The sequence below is a fragment of the Lemur catta genome, chromosome 3 (genome assembly GCF_020740605.2).
Source record: "Lemur catta isolate mLemCat1 chromosome 3, mLemCat1.pri, whole genome shotgun sequence".
In the NCBI taxonomy this organism is placed as follows: domain Eukaryota; kingdom Metazoa; phylum Chordata; class Mammalia; order Primates; family Lemuridae; genus Lemur; species Lemur catta.
Window position 1 is genome coordinate 33982083 of NC_059130.1, and position 18251 is coordinate 34000333.

An 18251-nucleotide genomic window follows, 5' to 3' on the forward strand; every position below is an offset into this window, starting at 1 on the left:
AGCTCTGTTCTTTATCCTCAAAGAAATGTAAAGTGTTGAAGAGAGGAACATATACAGGAAGTTAAGTATAATAGTAAAGAGTAGGGGAAAGAAAAGCTTGGAGGAGGGATCATTTACTATGGGCTGTTATTGTCAGGGAAAACTTGGAGATGGGATAGCTTGAGCAGGGGCTTAAAGGAACTCTAAGACTGATAATAGTGGCTAGGTAAAAGGGGGTCATTTTAGAGGTCATTTAGATCAACCTCTCACCCCGTATAAGAAGGTTCATACAATTACTAACAGTTTATACATGCTCTGCTTAAAATCCTAAAAATTCTCAAGGCAGACCATACTTTTTTTTTTTTTTTTTTTGAGACAGGGTCTCTCTCTTTTTGCCCAGGCTGGAGTGCAGTTGCTGGATCCTAGCTCACTGCAGCCTTGAACTCCTGAGCTCAAGCCATCCTATTGCCTCAGCCTCCAGAGTAGCTAGGACTACAGACATGCACCACTACACCCAGCTAATTTTTAACATTTTTGGTAGAGACCAGTCTTGCTATGTTGTTCAGGCTAATCTCCAACTCCTGGCCTCAAGCCATCCTCCTGCCTTGGCCTCGCAAAGTGCTGGGATTACAGGCATGAGCCACTATGCTCAGCTAACAACTCTTAATTGTTAAAATATCCTTTCAACAAATTGGCTAGTAACTTTCAGCTGTTACTCTCTGGAGTTACACAGAATGTCTACTTATTCTTTGCCACTGACAGCACTTCCTTCAAATATTTTAAGATACTTATCATGAGCCTCCTAAGTCATTCCTTCTCCAAGCTAAACATCTTTATATTCTTCAAATTGTCTTCATGTGACAGTTTTATGACCCCTCCCTTCAAGATTAATCTCCCTCTTCTGGATAATCTCTTGTTTGTTATTAATACTTACGAGCAAGAACTGAATCAGGCACTGGAGAAGCCATCTCTCTATGGAATGGGCAGCTCACACTTCAAACTTAGTTCCCCAATTTCTAGCATTCTGTTCTTGGCTAGCTCACATCTCTCCGAAATTTACTGCATCCAGAAGATAGTTATGATGATAGTAAAATCACTTACTTTGTGGCAAAATAAGGATTAAATTATGTAATACAAGTACTACGCTTAGCACAGAGCCTGGCACATTTTAGCACTGAAATGGTAGCTATTTTCATCACTCTTATTTACTATCTAAGAATGCATTCACAAGTATAGTAGTCATATTACACTACTGAGATTATTGAGTTATATTAAATTTATAGCAAACTAAAATTCATAAGCTTTTTATTTTTACTTGGACTATTAAATGTGGTCTTCTATATCATATACTTGTGCAGTCTTTCTTTTTTTGGAGACAGAGTCTCACAGTCTCACTCTGTTGCCTGGGTCAGAGTGCCATGGCATCAGCCTAGCTCACAGCAACCTCAAACTCCTGGACTCAAGAAATCCTTCTATCTCAGCCTCCCGAGTAGCTGGGACTACAGGCATGCACCACCATGCCCAGCTAATTTTTTCTATATATTTTTAGTTGTCTAGCTAATTTCTTTGTATTTTTAGTAGAGACGGGGTCTCGCTCCTGCTCAGGCTGGTCTCAAACTCCTGACCTCCAGGGATCCCTCCTGCCTTGGCCTCCCAGAGTGCTAGGATTACAAGCATGAGCCACAGTGCCTGGCCTCCATGTGCAGTCTTTCTTAGCCTAAAAGTACATTTTGCATTTATCCCTAACCAGTTTTATATTTTTTGTTTTAAAAATAAAATAGGCTAGGCACGGTGGCTCACGCCTGTAATCCTAGCACTCTGGGAGGCCGAGGCAGGAAGATCACTCAAGATCAGGAGTTCGAGACTAGCCTGAGCAAGAGCGAGGCCCCGTCTCCACTAAAAATAGAAAGAAATTAGCTGGACAACTAAAAATACATGGAAAAAATTAGCTGGGCATGGTGGTGCATGCCTGTAGTCCCAGCTACTAGGGAGGCTGAGGCAGGAGGATTGCCTTAGCCCAGGAGTGTGAGGTTGCTGTGAGCTAGGCTGACACCATGGCACTCTAACCCAGGCAACAGAGCGAGACTCTGTCTCAAAAAAATAAAATAAAATAAAATATTGTTAATGGACAAGTATACATAAAATAATGTTAATAATTAATAGTAAATGAAAAGAATTATTACAAATAGTATGCACTTCAGTTATTACTATATAAAACATCTGTGCATATATTAACAAAGCATGCAAGTAATTTTAGAGCATGAAAATAATTTGATGTTCATTGGGTTCCTTTTCCCAGACAGTTGCTAAAATGTATGATACATTTTTAAATTTCCTTGTCATTGACAATTGTTTTCTGTAGTCTTTCAAAAAAAAAAAAGCAGATTTTATAAACTACAGGCTGGTGAGTTTGTCTGCAAAGTAGAAAATTCTGGTTGGGATTATTCAACACCCCATTAAAAAAATAAAGATTGTGGCTATAGACAGGTCAATAGAGATTTTGCTGAGAAGGGCAGCAAAGAAAAGGAGCAGCAGCTGGAAGGGATGTTAGATAAAGGCAGAGTAGGTATTTTTGTTTGGATGGAAATGCATGCATGCTGAGGAAGTGATTAGCTCTTCCTCTCCTCCACTCCTTCCCCCCTTCCCTCTTTCCTCCATTGCCTTCCTTCCCCTCCCCTTAAAAAAAAGAGAAGAAAAAGAAAGAAAGAGAAGAAATGATGTATGAAAAAGAGAAGAGAGTTGTGGTACCAAGTCCTAGGGGAAAGAAGAGATGGGATCTTTTTTTTTTTTTTTTTTTTTGGAGATAGAGTCTCATTCTATTATTGCCCGGGCTAGAGATGAGATCTTAAGCCCAAGGTGAGGGTTAAAATAGAGCAGAGACAACTATCCACCACAACAAGAAGGAAGCATGCACAGTACAGTTGGTAGATTTGTTGGTGGGAAGATGATGACAGTTCAGTCTGATTTCCTTTGAGAAGTATGAGGTAAAGTTATCAGCTGAGAGTGCTGAGGAAAAAGGAACTTTAAGAGATCTGAAAAGTAGGGAGAAGTGGAGACTGAAGAAGAACACACTAGGGAAGTGTGTCGGGACTGGTGAACAGTGTTAAATGCTTACTAAGTATCTTGGACATAGATTTAAACAGATACCAGTCACATTGGTATGAAGTTTACCCCTGCTGTTTGACCACAGGGATAGAGTAAGTGGTTAGTTGGGGTTTGCCTAAGCACATGATAGAGAGAGCAGCAAGAATACTAAAGAGGTTTGCAAGGGAGTGACTTCTGACTAATTTTGCATGTCCTTCCAGAGCTTCTTTCTTGATAATATAAGCAATTATAAATATACATCCATGTTAGCTTGCTTTTTTTTTACACAAAAGGTAGAATACTACATATTTTTCACCCAACAATGTGTCTTGGAGATCTTTTATGAGTACACTAAGAGCTTCCTCATTCTGTTTTGTAGCCACATAATATTCTATTATATGCTTGTAATGTTATTTATTTAACCAGTTTTAATTTAGGGACACTTGAATTACTTCTAGTCTTTTGCTAATATAAATAATGTAATGGATAAACATATATCTATATCATAGCACATGAATGCAAGTTTATTTTTGGTATAAATCACCAGAAATATGAATAGTGGGTCAAAATATATATTTGGTTATTTTGATTCATATTAACAAATTGCTCTCCATAGGTGTTGTACCAATTTATATTTACATAATCTATTAGCCTGCCTGTTTTCCCACAGTTTTGCCAAAAGACTGTTTTATCAAACATTTGAATTTTTGCCAATCTGATAAATATAAATTGATAGCTCAGTTTAATTTTAATTTGCATATCTCTTATTATGAGTGAACTGAGCATCTCCATGGGTTTAAGAGCCATCTGTATTCTGTGAACTGTCTCTTCATATGCTTTGCTCATTTTTCTATCGGGATAATTGTCTTTTTCTTGTCTATTTTCAAGTGCCTGTTTTTTTTTTTATTGTTGTTTGTTTTTGATTTGTTTTTAGAGACAGAATATTCCCTGGCTGGAGTACAGTGGTGCACAGTCATAGCTCACTACAACCTCCAACACTTGGGCTCAGGTGATCCTCCTGCCTCAGCCTCCCGAGTAACTGGGACTACAGGCATGCACCACTACACTAACCTAATTTATTATATATTTTGCTAGCTGGTAGGTCTTGCTTCCCTTCATTGATGCTCTTTTTCAAGCTTTTGTGTCAATTCTTGTTTTCAACTAAACTGATAAATTTATGAAGTTGAATTTTCTTATCCAAGAACATTTCAAGTCTTTTCATTTGTACAAGTCTTCTTTTAAGGTCTTTTCTTTGTGTTTTAGTACTTTCTTCATATATAATAGGTCTTGAAATTTCTTTTTTTTTCTTTTTTCTTTTTCTTTTCTTTTCTTTTCTTTTTTTTTTTTTTTTTTGCATTATTTCACCACAATGGCTCAAGAGGTAGAAATTTCTTGATAAGTGTATTCTCAGTTATGCAAAGGAATGAAGATAATTATGAATCTTGCATAGAATACAGATTGGATTAGGAGGAAAATAAGGGCATGAGAAAAGTAATAAATAGTAAAAAGTTGATAAGATCAATTAATTGGAGGACTTGGTAGGTTGAGGAATATGATATAGAATCATTTCCATATGATTAAGAATGGAAATACTAGTGGTATAGTGTGAGCTGAAAGGATTTCTCATTGGGAAATACCATCAGGTCTAGTTTCTGAGGACTTTCCATTTTCTTGACTCATGTTCTCTTTAAAGTCTCTGCCCATGAGCTCAACCTACATTTTCTTTCAATTTAAAAAATCTGCTTTCTTGGCTGGGTGTGGTGGCTCACGCCTATTCTGGGAGGCCAAGGCGGGAGGATCACTAGAGGTCAAGAGTTCGAGACCAGTCTCAGCAAGAGTGAGACCCCCATCTCTGCTAAAAATAGAAAGAAATTAGCTGAGCAACTACAAATAGAAAAAATTACCAGAGTGTGGTGGCTCACACCTGTAGTCCTACCTACTCTTGGGAGGCTGAGTCAGGAGTTTGAGGTTGCTGTGAGCTATGATGACACAATGGCACTCTAGCCCAGGCAACAGAGCAAGACTCTTGTCTCTAAATAAATAAATAACAAAAAATCTGCTTTCCTATAGTCCATTTCTTGTATGTCTAACTGTGCTTAGTGTTCTTTTCTTTGGTTAATATGAATTCCAGGAGGCATGTTCCACTATCCCTCATGTAAATACTAATCAAAATGAAGTTGTTATAGTTGTACTAATATCAGACAAAATAGAAGCATCACCAGAGATAATGAGGGACATAGTGAGAAAGGGATCCATCCAGGAGGAAGCCTAACGATTCTAAATTTTTATACATCTAATAGCACAGCTTCCAAATATATAAAGTAAAACTGACAGAACTAAAAAGAGAAATGGACAAATCCAAATCATAGTTAGAGATTTAAACATGCCTCTGAAAATAGCTGATAAAAGAAGCTAACAACAAAAAAAAAACCAGTAGAGATATAGGTTTGAACAGTGTAATTAGTAAACTAGACCTAGTTTACTAATATACAGAACACTGCACCAAAAACGGCAAAGAATACACCTTCTTTTCAAGTGTTTGTGGACATTTACAAAAATTGGCCATAAAGCAAGTCTCGACATATTTTTTTTTATTATTTACTGTTTTTTGGGTTGTTTTTTTTTTTTTTTTTTTTTTTTTGAGACAGAGTCTTGCTCTGTTGCCCGGGCTAGAGTGAGTGCCGTGGCATCAGCCTTGCTCACAGCAACCTCAAACTCCTGGGCTCAAGCGATCCTACTGCCTCAGCCTCCCGAGTAGCTGGGACTACAGGCATGCACCACCATGCCCAGCTAATTTTTTTCTATATATATTTTCAGTTGGCTGGATAATTTATTTCTATTTTTAGTAGAGATGGGGTCTCACTTTTGCTCAGGCTGGTCTCAAACTCCTGACCTCGAGCGATCCTCCCACCTCGGCCTCCCAGAGTGCTAGGATTACAGGCGTGAGCCACCGCGCCCAGCCAAATATTTACTTTTTAATATGACATTCTTTTCCACTGCCAGTCACAGGTTCCCTTCCACCAAAGTTCAATTATATCTATGCTATTATATTTACCTTCTCGTGTTTATTATGTATCATTGTATATACATCTCTAAATCTATATGTCCTATATAATAGGGGAACTTTACTTATGTTATCCCATTAAACTCTCACAACAATCCAAGGAGATAAGTCTTATAACTCCCATCTTACAAATAAGGAAAGTGAGAGTTAGAATAGTTAAAAAGTAACTTGTGGTGACCACTTAGTTGCACTAAGCCAGAACTGGAACTCAGAACTCTGACTCATAACCTTTGCTCTTTCCACCATAACGTGCTACCATCCATGTTCTTCCTCAAATTTTTTCCCCTGGGAATTGGTAAATACCTCAATAAAAATTCAACCTCTACTGAGTACTTCCCACATGCCAGGTTCTGGTTTCATTACTGGCCATGCAATAATAACCAGCCCCTCCCCTTAAAGAGCTCACTCAAAAAGGGAAGAACCATGCAAGTTAAATATAGTGTGATAAGCGCTACAATAGAGGTGTGAGCTTTATCCTGTGGCTTGTGTCCTTCATGGAATTCAGTTATATAACTTTATCTGGTTATTTTTCTCCCTTCTCCTTCAGTTTAAAAGCCCTCTTGATAAGAACAAGTCTCCTGCCAAATACATTCTTCTAATTCTTATGAAATTCAGTGTGGTACAAAGGAGACTGGAAGCTTCCCAAACAGGGAAAATAGTGAGTAAAGGCCAGGGTCAGGAAGGAGTAGGGTCTACTTAGGATACTAAGGAAAACAGCTTGATGGGAAAGTTGCCTTTCCTAACTGGAAGATAAGTTTGGAAAGGCAAGGTAACACCAGATCTAGACTACAGATTGCTTAAAAGGCCAGGCTGAGACAAGTGCTTGAGCCACTAGGCAATAAGGACCTATTGTAAATTATCAACTCTGACTGGTAAGATAAAAATGTTATTTGAAAGTTGGGCAGGCAGTGATGCTTCCTAAAGGCTGAAATTAGAATATTCTGAAGGTCGGAAGGCTAATGAGGCTCAACAAACACTGAGAACTCGCATTGGAGAAATGGGGGTAAGAAAATGAAAGCCAGTTTCTGGCTTTAAGAAGTTCACAGGCCGGGCGCGGTGGCTCACGCCTGTAATCCTAGCTCTGGGAGGCCGAGGCGGGTGGATCGCTCGAGGTCAGGAGTTCGAGACCAGCCTGAGCAAGAGTGAGACCCCGTCTCTACTAAAAATAGAAAGAAATTATCTGGCCAACTAAAAATATATATACAAAAAAATTAGCTGGGCATGGTGGCTCATGCCTGTAGTCCCAGCTACTCGGGAGGCTGAGGCAGTAGGATCGCTTAAGCCCAGGAGTCTGAGGTTGCTATGAGCTAGGCTGATGCCACGGCACTCACTCTAGCCCGGGCAACAAAAGTGAGACTCTGTCTCAAAAAAAAAAAAAAATAAGAAGTTCACAATCAATTGGAAGAGACAAATGAACAAAAGTGTGGTGTAATAGATATAGCACAGGTATGTGGTAAACACAAACCTGGGACAGACAAAGTAGGTTGAAAGGGGGAAGTTTAATTTAGTATGAAAAGGAGGGCAGAAGAAGGCAAGAGAAGTGTATATAGCTGGTAAACCCTAGTGCCTGAAATAGCTGCTTGAAACAGTTAGCTCTGAGGAGAGGGAAAGAGAACTTAAGGGCAAGATAATGGGTTGGAATAGCCTGTCAGGGTTATGAACCCAACAGTTACCGATGGAGAAAGAGGAATAGGAATGTTCTCTCAACAATGATCAAGCCAGAGGGCATGGTTATATAGTAGGCCAGGTCAGGTTACTTCCAAGATTCTCTTGAACCCTCATCAGCTATAAAGCTGAAGAAAGCAAACATATAAGTTGGCAGGCCAGGAAGGGGGCTAGAAAACTAATTTATGGTTATAGAAGATAAAAGTGGTTGCCTAGAAAGGGAGTAGGGGTAGAATTGACTGGAAAGTGGAATCTAGAGAAATTGTGGAGATTTCAGCATTCTAGATCTTGTTCAGGGTATTGGTTACAAGTTAGCATACTGAGAACTCAATGAATTTGAACACTTAAGAACTGGGCACTTTATTGTAGGTAAATTATGCCTCAATAATAATAATAAATACTATAACAAAATTATAATAAAGACCTGGGGAGGGGAACAGTTAAGACTCAAAACAAAGAGAGAAATTAGACCCAAGGGAAATTAGACCCCAGGAAAACCTTCCCAACCTGAGAATCAAAGGGATTTGGGTATTTGGTGAAAGGATAACTGACACCTACTATTTGCCAGACCCTGGGCTAGACTCACATATTTCAACTTTATCTCCAGATCCAACAATGTCTGGCTAAACTCAGACAGTAATGTAGTGTGAATAGCCCAGGGAGAAAGTGGATAGCTCTATTACGGAGAAGCTGGAGAGCCCACAAGAATGGCTGATTTTAAACCACGTGGTGTGTATCCTGTGAGATAAAAATGTAGGACAGATGGGTAGTTGAGAAGGCAGAAGGGAAGAAGAAAAGGAGGTAAGAAAAAGTCAAGGAATGCAGGAAATGTCTAAAAGAATTTCTTCAGAGACTTGAAGAATCAGAAAATTGGGTTCGTCTTTGACCCAACCTTCTATTCCACAGATAAAGGAATAAATTTTTTTTTTTTTTTTTTTTGAGACAGAGTCTCGCTTTGTTGCCCAGGCTAGAGTGAGTGCCGTGGCATCAGCCTTGCTCACAGCAACCTCAAACTCCTGGGCTCAAGCGATCCTACTGCCTCAGCCTCCCGAGTAGCTGGGACTACAGGCATGTGCCACCATGCCCAGCTAATTTTTTTTTTCTATATATATTTTAGTTGTTCAGATAATTTCTTTCTATTTTTAGTAGAGACAGGGTCTCGAACTCCTGACCTCGAGCGATCCACCCGCCTCGGCCTCCCAGAGTGCTAGGATTACAGGCGTGAGCCACCGTGCCCGGCCTTGATAAAGGAATAAATTTTTTAAAAATCCGACTATGAAGTGAAAACTCTGCCACCAAAATATTTAAAATGTCTTGAAGGATGTGCATCAAACTATGCATTTTACTAGAGGGAAGTTATACACTTACTATGTAGTGTTGAATTTTGTTTCAGTAAGCATGTGCTATTTCATTTTTTTTAACCAATTAAATGCTGTTAAATCCAGTGTAAAATAACAGTGATGATAAAAACAGGGACCTGGATTTGGTGGCACAGGAAGGGCTCCTGTAATCTGTGTTTGACACATCAGTAGGGATGAAGGGCGCCTTCCATTCCCTCACCCAAAGGCCTGGGATTGCCCTTCCATTTCCCTAACCCAGTTACAAAGTCTGAAGGAGGTGAGGTCGAGGCTAAAGGAGTTGAAGGTCTATTATGTTAGGCAAGCTTTTTCTGTAAAGGGCCAGTTAGTAAAAACATTAGGCTTTGAAGGACATAGTGCAACTATTATGCCACTTTTGCACAAAAGCAGCCATAGATAATACATAAACAAATGGTCACAGCAGCATAGCCAGTTGGGGCCATAGTTTGCTGACCTCTGATCTAGAGCAGTTGTACTTGCTTCTGGCTGCATATAGAAATCACCTGAGGGACCCATAAAACCACTAATGCTCAAATCCCATCTCCTAAATCTGAAGAAAAAAAAATCAAGATTTTTTTAAGCTACTAGGTGATTCTCATGTGCATCTTGACTGAAAACAACTATTTTAGAAGAGTTGTACATTTTTAACATTTTTTTCTATTTTTTTGGATACAGTCTCACTCTGTCGCCCAGTGCAGTGGCATCATCGTAGCTCACAGCAACCTCAAACCCCTGGGCTCAAGCGATCCTCCTGCCTCAGCCTCTCCAGTAGCTGGGACTACAGGTACCTACCACCATACCCAGTTAATTTTTCTATTTTCAGTGCTCAGGCTGGTCTCCAACTCCTGAGCTCAAGCAATCCACCTGCCTTGGCCTTCCAGAGTGCTAGGATTACAGGCGTGAGCCACCGAGCGCCTGGCGGAAAAATTATACATTGTAGCCTCTAAGGAAACTGCTAGAATTTGAGGTGGGGAGAGGTAGATGAATATTAGGAGAAAGACACAGGGCTGAATTAAGGTCTAGATTAAAATCATAACATTTTTGAACCACCTGAAAAATTAAGTGCTTCCAATATTTTAATTAACTGCTCTTTATTTGATGCTTTTGTGTGCACAGCACTATAAGGAGTTGCCCAACCCAGCAAGTCAGCCCCTTCATCACCCTTGGTTAAGGTGGCCACTGGGGGCGGGGACGGGACCAATAAGCCACCTTCTACCTAACTCTCTTTTTCCAACCATTCTCTATAGGCCCCAGCGTAGTTTCGAGCCCTGTGGAGACAAAGAGGGGTGAGGGAAGGACAGGCCCGGTAGGCAGTCCCCAGTCATTTCCCAGCTAGCAAGCCACACCTTCCCGTACCCTGTGTATCCGAGGCCCCGGGCCAGCTGCGTGGCCTGAAAGCCCCACTTGCCCATCTGACAGAAGCAAACGAGATTCTCATCTTCCGGCTTTGGCTTCTCAGCGGAGTACAAAGCCCGGAAAGCAGCTGGCTCCATCTGCAGGGCACTTTCCAACTCCGACACTGGGAGGAGGAGTTGAGAGGACAGAATGGAGAGCTGGCGGTTCGGCACCCTCAGGTTCGCAAACTGGCCCTGGAAGGGCTGGATCCTGGTGGTCGAACAAAACTACGGGGGACCCCAAACAACATATGGTGGCCACTCCCCCACCCCAATCTCCAGGACAAGAAACAGCCTACTCCCTCAGGGAGTCAGCCAAACAACCCTTGAATGTGAGCCATCTCCCGAGTCAGTCGTGAGGTGGAGGTGAAAGCGGAGGCGAAGGCGGAGGCAGAGGCGCGCGGGCAGCCTCAGGCATCCAGCCTCGGGGAGGTCAAGCGCGGAGAAGCTGGCCTGCCCCTCTCACCGCCTGCTATCCCCGCAAACTGGATGAGCCAGTTACGCTGCCAGGATCTGCCTCCAATCAGCCCTTCTCTAGGGAAGCTGAGGGCTGGCTTACGCTAACGCAGGACCCCCGTAACCGGTGCCTTTCCCACGCCATCCTACGTGAGGTCCCATTAGCTAAGACCCTCCTGGACTGGCTCTACTCCACCACCGGGGCGTCCCCTCTCAGTCCCATACCCGGGATGTTGAGCGCCACTGGGATGGTCCCAGCTGCCGCCTCCTCCCGAGATCGCACGTCGAAGAGCCGTCCCGAGCCCGAGGATAGGAGCGAATGGAGTTCAGAGAGGGAGACCGTGGGCGCCGAGGAAAGGGCATGAGAGCCGGCAGGTGAGGTGGAGTCCAAGGCACCGCTGCCACGGCGCTCCCTCACCTGGCAGCGCCCCAACCCGGTGGGGGCGTGCACGGGGACCTCTCCGCCACGCCCCTTCGCTGCTCCCGCCACAAACACCTCAATTCAGCGGGCCATGTGTAGGGCAGGGCGAGGGCCACGTCTCCCGGCCAGGTACCTCCAGCCAGGGTGCGTGCATCGAGTCGCAGGAACGCAGCATCTACCCTTCGCTCCCGCCCCCAACCGAGACCGGAAACGGAAGCGAAGGCATGGCCTCCCGCACCGCCCCTACAGCACCTGGTTGGGGTGCCTCTAACAACAGCCGATTGGAGACATCCTTATGATTGCCCAGCATGGTCCGGAAACGACACACTGGTCAGGCCCAGGTACCAGGACTCAGGGTAATGAGTACAGGAGCAGCGCCCCACCCTAAACTTGGCCCAGCCCTTACTGGTCAAAGAGCCGTGAGCCCCATCCGTTCTGCCCTGGGGCCCACAAAAGGAGGAAAAATAGACAATTGTGGCTCTGAACGATTTTATCTTTAAAAAAAAAAAAAAAGGAAAGGAAAGAAAGGAAGGAAAAAAAAAAAAAAAACCCACAAGGGGGAAGGCCCCAAGTGGGCCGGCCCCTGCCTGTTCTCCAGGGCTCCAAAGACTTCTGTATAAGCCTTAGCAGCTGGCTGGCCAATCTCCTCTTCAGGGGGCAGCAGCCACTGCTAAGCATCCTTCCCCCAACTTCTTGCTTAAGCCTGCTCCTGAGTCACCAAGTGCACATCTAAACCTCAGCTCCAGGGAAAGGAAGAACCCATGGCAGTGCCAGAGGTCTGGGGCAAGCCAGAGTATAACCTGTCAGCAGACCCTCTCCTGGGCACTCTAAGCAAGCACAGGGCAAGCCCCCCAGTTTAGAGTGTCCACTGTCCAGCATGGAGACAGCACATGCGTTATGCAAGAGGAGCACAAGGGCCCAGGGGCTGCACGGTGGGGGTGGGCGAGGCTGTCAGTGCACGTCCACATTGTGTGTTTCACACCACTGCAGGATGCCATATCACAGGGCCTCAGTTCAAAGACACGCCTTCTGAACTCCCCCCACTCCCATGCCAGAAGTGGGCAGTGAAGCAAAGGGGCATGGGATTAGCCTGTTACTCCTGGGCTATCTGCAGTTCTTGGGCCCAAAGCCCTCGAATCCTCATAGTTAGTTGTTGTCATTCTTGATGACGACCTCTAATCCGTGGTGCCGCAACTGAGCTCGTAGCAGCAGATTCTTGTTTTTAAGATCTTCCACCTGACATGGGAAGGAGAGAGTAAGAGGAAGGAGTAGAAAAGTTGGCATTACCAAGCCCCTGAACTTATTTAGACATCCACAGGTGAGGAGAAAAAGGTGAAGCCCTCTTTATGGAGAACAAAGTAGGGAGTCCTAAACTGGGTCAGTGGCCATAGGAGTTGAGGAGGCGTATACTGGGGGTATGAGTCTGACCTGCTGTCGAAGCACATCATTGTCCAGCTGCAGTTGGTCAAGTCCTTGCAGTTCTTCAGACAAGCGGTGATTACTCTGCCGAAGCTCCTGGATATAATCACAAGCTTTGGACAGAATCCCACCTTTGCTCTGCAAGACAGGGCCAACAAAATGAGGACTAGGATTTCAGATAACTAGCTTGCTTTCCAAAAGCAGTTCACACTTTGGACTTCATTTTCCCCTAAGAATGGTGATAAAGCTCTCCCAGGGACACAGGAACCTCAGAAAGATAAGAAAAGACGACTACTGTGTACGCCCCACTCGCTACCATTTCTGGAAACAATACCAGGAGACAGAATTCAGGCATCCTGCCCACTACCAGGGTCTTTCCATGACCTGGCCAGACTTGGTGCTCTCCATAGAGCAGTCTGGGATGATCTTGGACAGCTGTACAATCCAGTTGTTGATCTTGTCCCTGCGGCGGCGCTCCACTGTGGAGCAAAGTGAAGGTCAAGGTAACTCAGGGAAAACTCACCACAAGCCCCAGGGTAAAATTACCTAACCCCTCCTCCCCTCGGACATCACTGCTGACCCCAATCCCACCAGACAGCTCCTAGCTTCACATCTGGATCATGCCTACCTTCATTATGCTGAGCCCTGCGTTTCTCATCCCGAGTTGTCCTGGGAGCTTCTGACTTCCTGACAACAGAGCCCAGGATAGCCAGAGTGAGGAAGGACAAAAAATAAGATTCAAATTTAGGGTAAGGAATTACACAAGATTTAGCAGGTATAAAGATCACTCATGGAAATTAAGAAACAAGGGTCACTCACGGGGAATAAGGGTGGGTCCTAGGGGCAATCGAGCGCTGGCTTCCTCCCTGCAATACTTCTTGTGGTGACATCATAACAAAAAATTGACCTGTGAAGATACAGGGTAGGTTCAGTCAGGACATGCGACTAGGAACCTCACCAAGCCCTGAGGCAAAGACCTTGGGCCCCTCCTCTAAAAAGAACATGTTTGCCGGGCACAGTGGCTCACGCCTGTAATCCTGGCAATCTGGGAGGCTGAGGTGGGAGGATTGCTTGAGCCCAGGAGTTTGAGGTTGCTGTTGAACTAGGCTGACACCACTGTACTCTACTCAGGGCAACAGTGTGAGACTCTATCTCAAAATAAAAATAATAAAATAAAATAAAATAAAAAGAACATGTTTCCTCCTGCTAGAAAGACAGCCCCAGATTCACTATCTGCTCAGGTCTTAATAATTACTAAGGGTCATGAGTGAAGGCCCACTGCCCAGCAGTCATGTCCCACAGCCTATCCTAGCCCCTCCAGCCAGCATCCTCACACAATTATCTCACCAGTGCCAGGAGGGGTCGCCTGCCCCAGTAGTGCCTCTGAGCCCTGGGTAGTAACAACAGCAGCTGTACTCCCCGACGTGGTACCCCCTGCCCCATCTCCCACTGCAGTGCTGGGGAAGTAAGTATAGTGTGTCTCAGCAGCTGTGCCCTCTGTGTCAACTGCATCATCGCTGGTGAAAGCACCCTGGATCACTGCCTGGGAAGGGGAGCAAGAGAACAGAGTCCATGACATCAGATACTTCTTCCCACTGTACCACTCTGCAGCTTCTATCCTTGGGAGAAGAGAAACATCCAGAAAGGGAGAGCCTAGGGCCTTAAGACAAGGCAGCCCTAGATGCCTCACCATTCCTAGCTTCACCCCCATCCTATTGGTTTCCTTCTTCATCTTACTTCTCAGAGCTCTAGTCTCCTCCCCAGCTCATACCCCTGTACCTGGGTCATGGATTGAGTAGCAGGGTAGCCACTGATGGCGCCAGTACCCTCAGTCTGGCCATCCAGCTGTCCCTCGGACACCTGGATCACCCTGTACATCACCTAGAAGCAGACAGAAAGGGGGAGGGAAGGAAAGAAAGAAGAAAAGAATAAGTGCTAGGAATCCCAGTCATAAAGCTTTGAGCCCTTTGAATACAGCCCCAAAACAAGAGTCCTTCAGTGACACAAATTCAGCCATTCTCCCTTCTTTCCCCATACAGAGGATTCAGCATACTCCTACTTGACACCAATCTCTTCTCCAAACCTTATAGTAATGTACCCCCCACACACTGTAGTCCACATTTTCACTTCATCTTCCAAGCCAGGTCTCCCCAAAATATGTTCAATTACCTCCCTCAATCCCAACCCCATGTAACACCTGCAGCCACCTGGCCCCCTCCCTTACCTGGCCCCCATTCTCAGTTCGGAAGACGTACTTGACGTTGGGATCAGGGAAGGTGGCAGCTGACTGGATGCTGGCAATAGCCACACTGGTTGGGTCCTCCCCAGTAGCCACTGCACCTGAATTAAGGGAGCAAAGGAAAGGTCCATGAGTTAACTGCCTTTCTCCTTCTCTTCCACTTGCATGTCATTGAAGAAAGGACACACAGGAGATGGCCGAGTGGGGGAGGAAGGAGGGCCATGATGGCTTGGTCTTGGTTCTGTTCCTAACACTTACCTTCCTGAATCTGCACTGTCCCCTCTTCAGTTTCAGCTGTTTTCTGCTGCCTGTTTGTGGTGAAAGGACAGAAGAAAGAATAAGGGAAAGGCCGGGCGCGGTGGCTCACGCCTGTAATCCTAGCTCTGGGAGGCCGAGGCGGGTGGATCGCTCGAGGTCAGGAGTTCGAGACCAGCCTGAGCAAGAGTGAGACCCCGTCTCTACTAAAAATAGAAAGAAATTATCTGGCCAACTAAAAATATATATACAAAAAAATTAGCCGGGCATGGTGGCTCATGCCTGTAGTCCCAGCTACTAGGGAGGCTGAGGCAGTAGGATCGCTTAAGCCCAGGAGTCTGAGGTTGCTGTGAGCTAGGCTGATGCCACGGCACTCACTCTAGCCCGGGCAACAAAGTGACACTCTGTCTCAAAAAAAAAAAAAAAAAAGAATAAGGGAAGAAATGTATGAGAAGCTCACTGGCCCAGTAACATATGGCTCCCAAACTTGTTGGCATTCCCAACAGATGCTGGGTTAGCTTAAAATAACAGTAACTAGTACTTACTGAGTGTTTACTATGTATATAGGCACTAAGCTAAGCATATAACATGTACTATCTTATTTAATACTAAGAATAGCACTATGAGGTAGGTAGCACTGCTTCCATTTTATAGATGGGGAAACCAAATCACACAGCTAATAAGTGATGGATGGAGTGGGGCCTGAATCCAGGTCTGCCTGACTCCAGAGCCAGTGCTCTTAGCCATTTTGCATTCTCCCAGGCCACTCATCTTTCATTCCAGACCCCGCCTCTTCTTCACTTACCCCTTCATCTCTCTGTGAGGGGGCACATCCGAGGAACTGGGTCTTTTTTGGAAGTCTTGGTATCTCCTGATTCACAGGCCTGAGTGCTAAGTCCTGGTAGAAATCACAGAGTTTGCAGTGAGTCTAGGAAATAGAACAGCCTCTCTGGTTCTAGAACTTAGGCTCCATGAAGACACAGCCAGGAAAATAACCCAATCATCTGCAGGGGACAATCAGCTTCCCCCATTCTGATGCTGAAGACTGGCCTACAGTGATTGAAAACGCAACTCTATAAATAGTATAAATAGTGTTCCTTGCCCCTCCATTATCACTCCAACTCCTGGTAGAGAGGAGATAATTATACTGGAAGACAGAAACAACATATTTCTGGATGGATTATTATTAAAGCTATTATGACCTGCTATGATGGCAGCTTCATGGGAATTAGGAAGCGCCATGTATAGACCACTACTATCAAAAAACATAAGATCAGGGACACTGATGCTTCTTTCAGCTTCTCAGCTACATACTGTACACCAAGAAATTTCTGTTCTCAAATCTAGAAAGGGGAAATCTGAAGCCCATTGCCACTGGAAAAACTTGCCTAACCACAAAGACTAGACTTGGCCCTTATACCCCATTACACTGACAGGGCTCTTGTTTTGGGGTGTCTAGATTTATGTAATTTGTTAGAGACCCTAAAGCCCGAGTGCATCATCTTCAAGCCCCTTCTGTTTTGTTCACCAAGCCTTCCTGTAGAATAACACAGTTGCTAAAATGTTGCTATGACAACTCCAAATCAACTGAGCCTCAGCAAGAAGGGAAAAAGCTCCAGGCCCAAGGATTTGAAGAGACAATAGGGGAGGAATCCATCTACAAGGTGCCTGCCTTAGGATCCTGAAATCCAGCCAGAGGACAGGAAAAACAAAGGGCTGAGCCGACAGATGCCTCCAGAAAGAAACAGCTACACAGTAAGTACTAAGCAATAAGATAATCCCAACACGAAAGGGGCAAGATTTTTGTAAATTTTCTACCGGTAAGATTTTCCAAACCTTTCCTATACAAGGAAAATCTTCGGCGGATAAGCCTGGTACAGCCCACATCCAAGGAACATGTTAATCAAAAAGAAAAAAAGGGGGGAACTGAAAGTGAAACTGTTTCGAGGAAGCATCGCCGTAAGGAGATCCCAGTCCAAAAGAGGAAGTAGCACTAGTGTTTTGGGACCACCTACGTCTCCATCCTCAAACCTGAGGAGGAAGTGCCCCTCCAAGGCTTGCTTCGCTGACTGCAGGAGGCAATGGAAGAGAAGGCAGGGCACAGGAGGCGTCTCTATTGGCCACAGCTGTCAGCCAGGGGTAGCTTCTCAGGACATCAAGCAACGGGGTCGGGCTACTTATTCAAATCTTAGTTGGACATCCGGAAGCATTTCATGAGCACTGAGGATATGTGACAAGGAAACCAGGATGGGATGTTGTAGCGTGCACGCTCAGGCAAGGAGGGCCCAGTAAGAGCTCTTGCTAAGGCTGGACACAAAGGGGGAAAAATGAAGCACCGAAAGAAGTCAGGCGCCTACACCTTGCGGGAGAATGCGGCGTCTCCCTGCAGGCCCACCAACCAGTATGCGCTGACGGAGCTGAGCGCCCGCCAGGCGCGAGCTCGAGAGCCCGCGCCGTGACCCGGCCGGCCTCGCCGCGCTCACCCCGCGCCTCAGCTGCTCCCCGGAGGAGGCAGGAAGGGAGTCCGGGGCTCGGGGGGCCGGCGTCCGCAGCTGCGGCCTGGGGCTGGACAGCAAAGGAGGGCGGAGACGCGCGCGCTGGGGGACTGGGAGCGAGTTCGGCCCACAAAGCCCGGTAGGAGATAAAAGAACCAGGCAGGGCCCCCTCCCCCGAAACAAAGGCTTCTTTCCCAGGAGTTCCTTAACCTTAAAAACCGAAACAAAAATCAAAGCTGCCCTGCCTTGACGGTCCACCGAGCCTCCAGACTCCCATCCGGTCTGTACTCACCGGCTAAGGCCGCCTCAGCCGCGGATTTTCTCCGACAGCGTTCTCCCTCTCCCGACCTGGGTATCGCCATAGACAGCTGCTCATGCGCACTTCCAGCCTGTGGCCATGTTGGTGAGGGGCGGAAGTGTCG

The 18251-nt window shown here is 45.2% G+C and overlaps 2 protein-coding genes across 3 annotated transcripts; both read right to left on the reverse strand.

Annotated features, from left to right (window-relative positions):
- Positions 1-10229: 10229 nt before the first annotated feature.
- TSTD1 (thiosulfate sulfurtransferase like domain containing 1) lies at positions 10230-11731 on the reverse strand. Its single transcript, XM_045546532.1, has 4 exons — positions 11621-11731; positions 11226-11496; positions 10507-10669; positions 10230-10418 (listed from the first exon to the last, which is right to left on the reverse strand). Exons 1-4 carry the CDS (start codon positions 11729-11731, stop codon positions 10367-10369), a joined length of 597 nt encoding a protein of 198 aa, XP_045402488.1. The 3' UTR covers positions 10230-10366.
- A 165-nt stretch (positions 11732-11896) lies between these two features.
- USF1 (upstream transcription factor 1) lies at positions 11897-18250 on the reverse strand. 2 transcript variants are annotated; one of them, XM_045547123.1, is made up of 11 exons: positions 18122-18250; positions 16140-16232; positions 15338-15387; positions 15065-15180; positions 14620-14721; positions 14188-14383; positions 13660-13747; positions 13469-13527; positions 13225-13319; positions 12850-12978; positions 11897-12657 (listed from the first exon to the last, which is right to left on the reverse strand). In XM_045547123.1, exons 2-11 carry the CDS (start codon positions 16145-16147, stop codon positions 12568-12570), a joined length of 933 nt encoding a protein of 310 aa, XP_045403079.1. In that variant the 5' UTR covers positions 16148-16232; positions 18122-18250; the 3' UTR covers positions 11897-12567. The 2 variants fall into 2 exon arrangements, with proteins under 2 accessions (XP_045403079.1, XP_045403080.1); XM_045547124.1 differs by lacking the exons at positions 15338-15387; positions 16140-16232; positions 18122-18250 and having other exon boundaries at positions 15096-15182.
- Position 18251: the final 1 nt, after the last annotated feature.

What these genes read in the sequence shown, in the direction of transcription:
- TSTD1 (XM_045546532.1), bottom strand. Translation starts at nt 11,731, where the DNA reads ATGCTGGGCAATCATAAGGATGTCTCCAATCGGCTGTTGTTAGAGGCA. An exon ending in AGTGGCGCTCAACATCCCGG is followed by an intron (nt 10,670 to 11,225) that starts GTATGGGACTGA and finishes TCCTCCTCCCAG; the next exon opens with TGTCGGAGTTGGAAAGTGCC. An exon ending in CGGGGCCTCGGATACACAGG is followed by an intron (nt 10,419 to 10,506) that starts GTACGGGAAGGT and finishes TTGTCTCCACAG; the next exon opens with GGCTCGAAACTACGCTGGGG.
- USF1 (XM_045547123.1), bottom strand. An exon ending in GAACTGAGAATGGGGGCCAG is followed by an intron (nt 14,722 to 15,064) that starts GTAAGGGAGGGG and finishes GTCTGCTTCTAG; the next exon opens with GTGATGTACAGGGTGATCCA. An exon ending in AGAGCACCAAGTCTGGCCAG is followed by an intron (nt 12,979 to 13,224) that starts GTCATGGAAAGA and finishes CCTGTCTTGCAG; the next exon opens with AGCAAAGGTGGGATTCTGTC.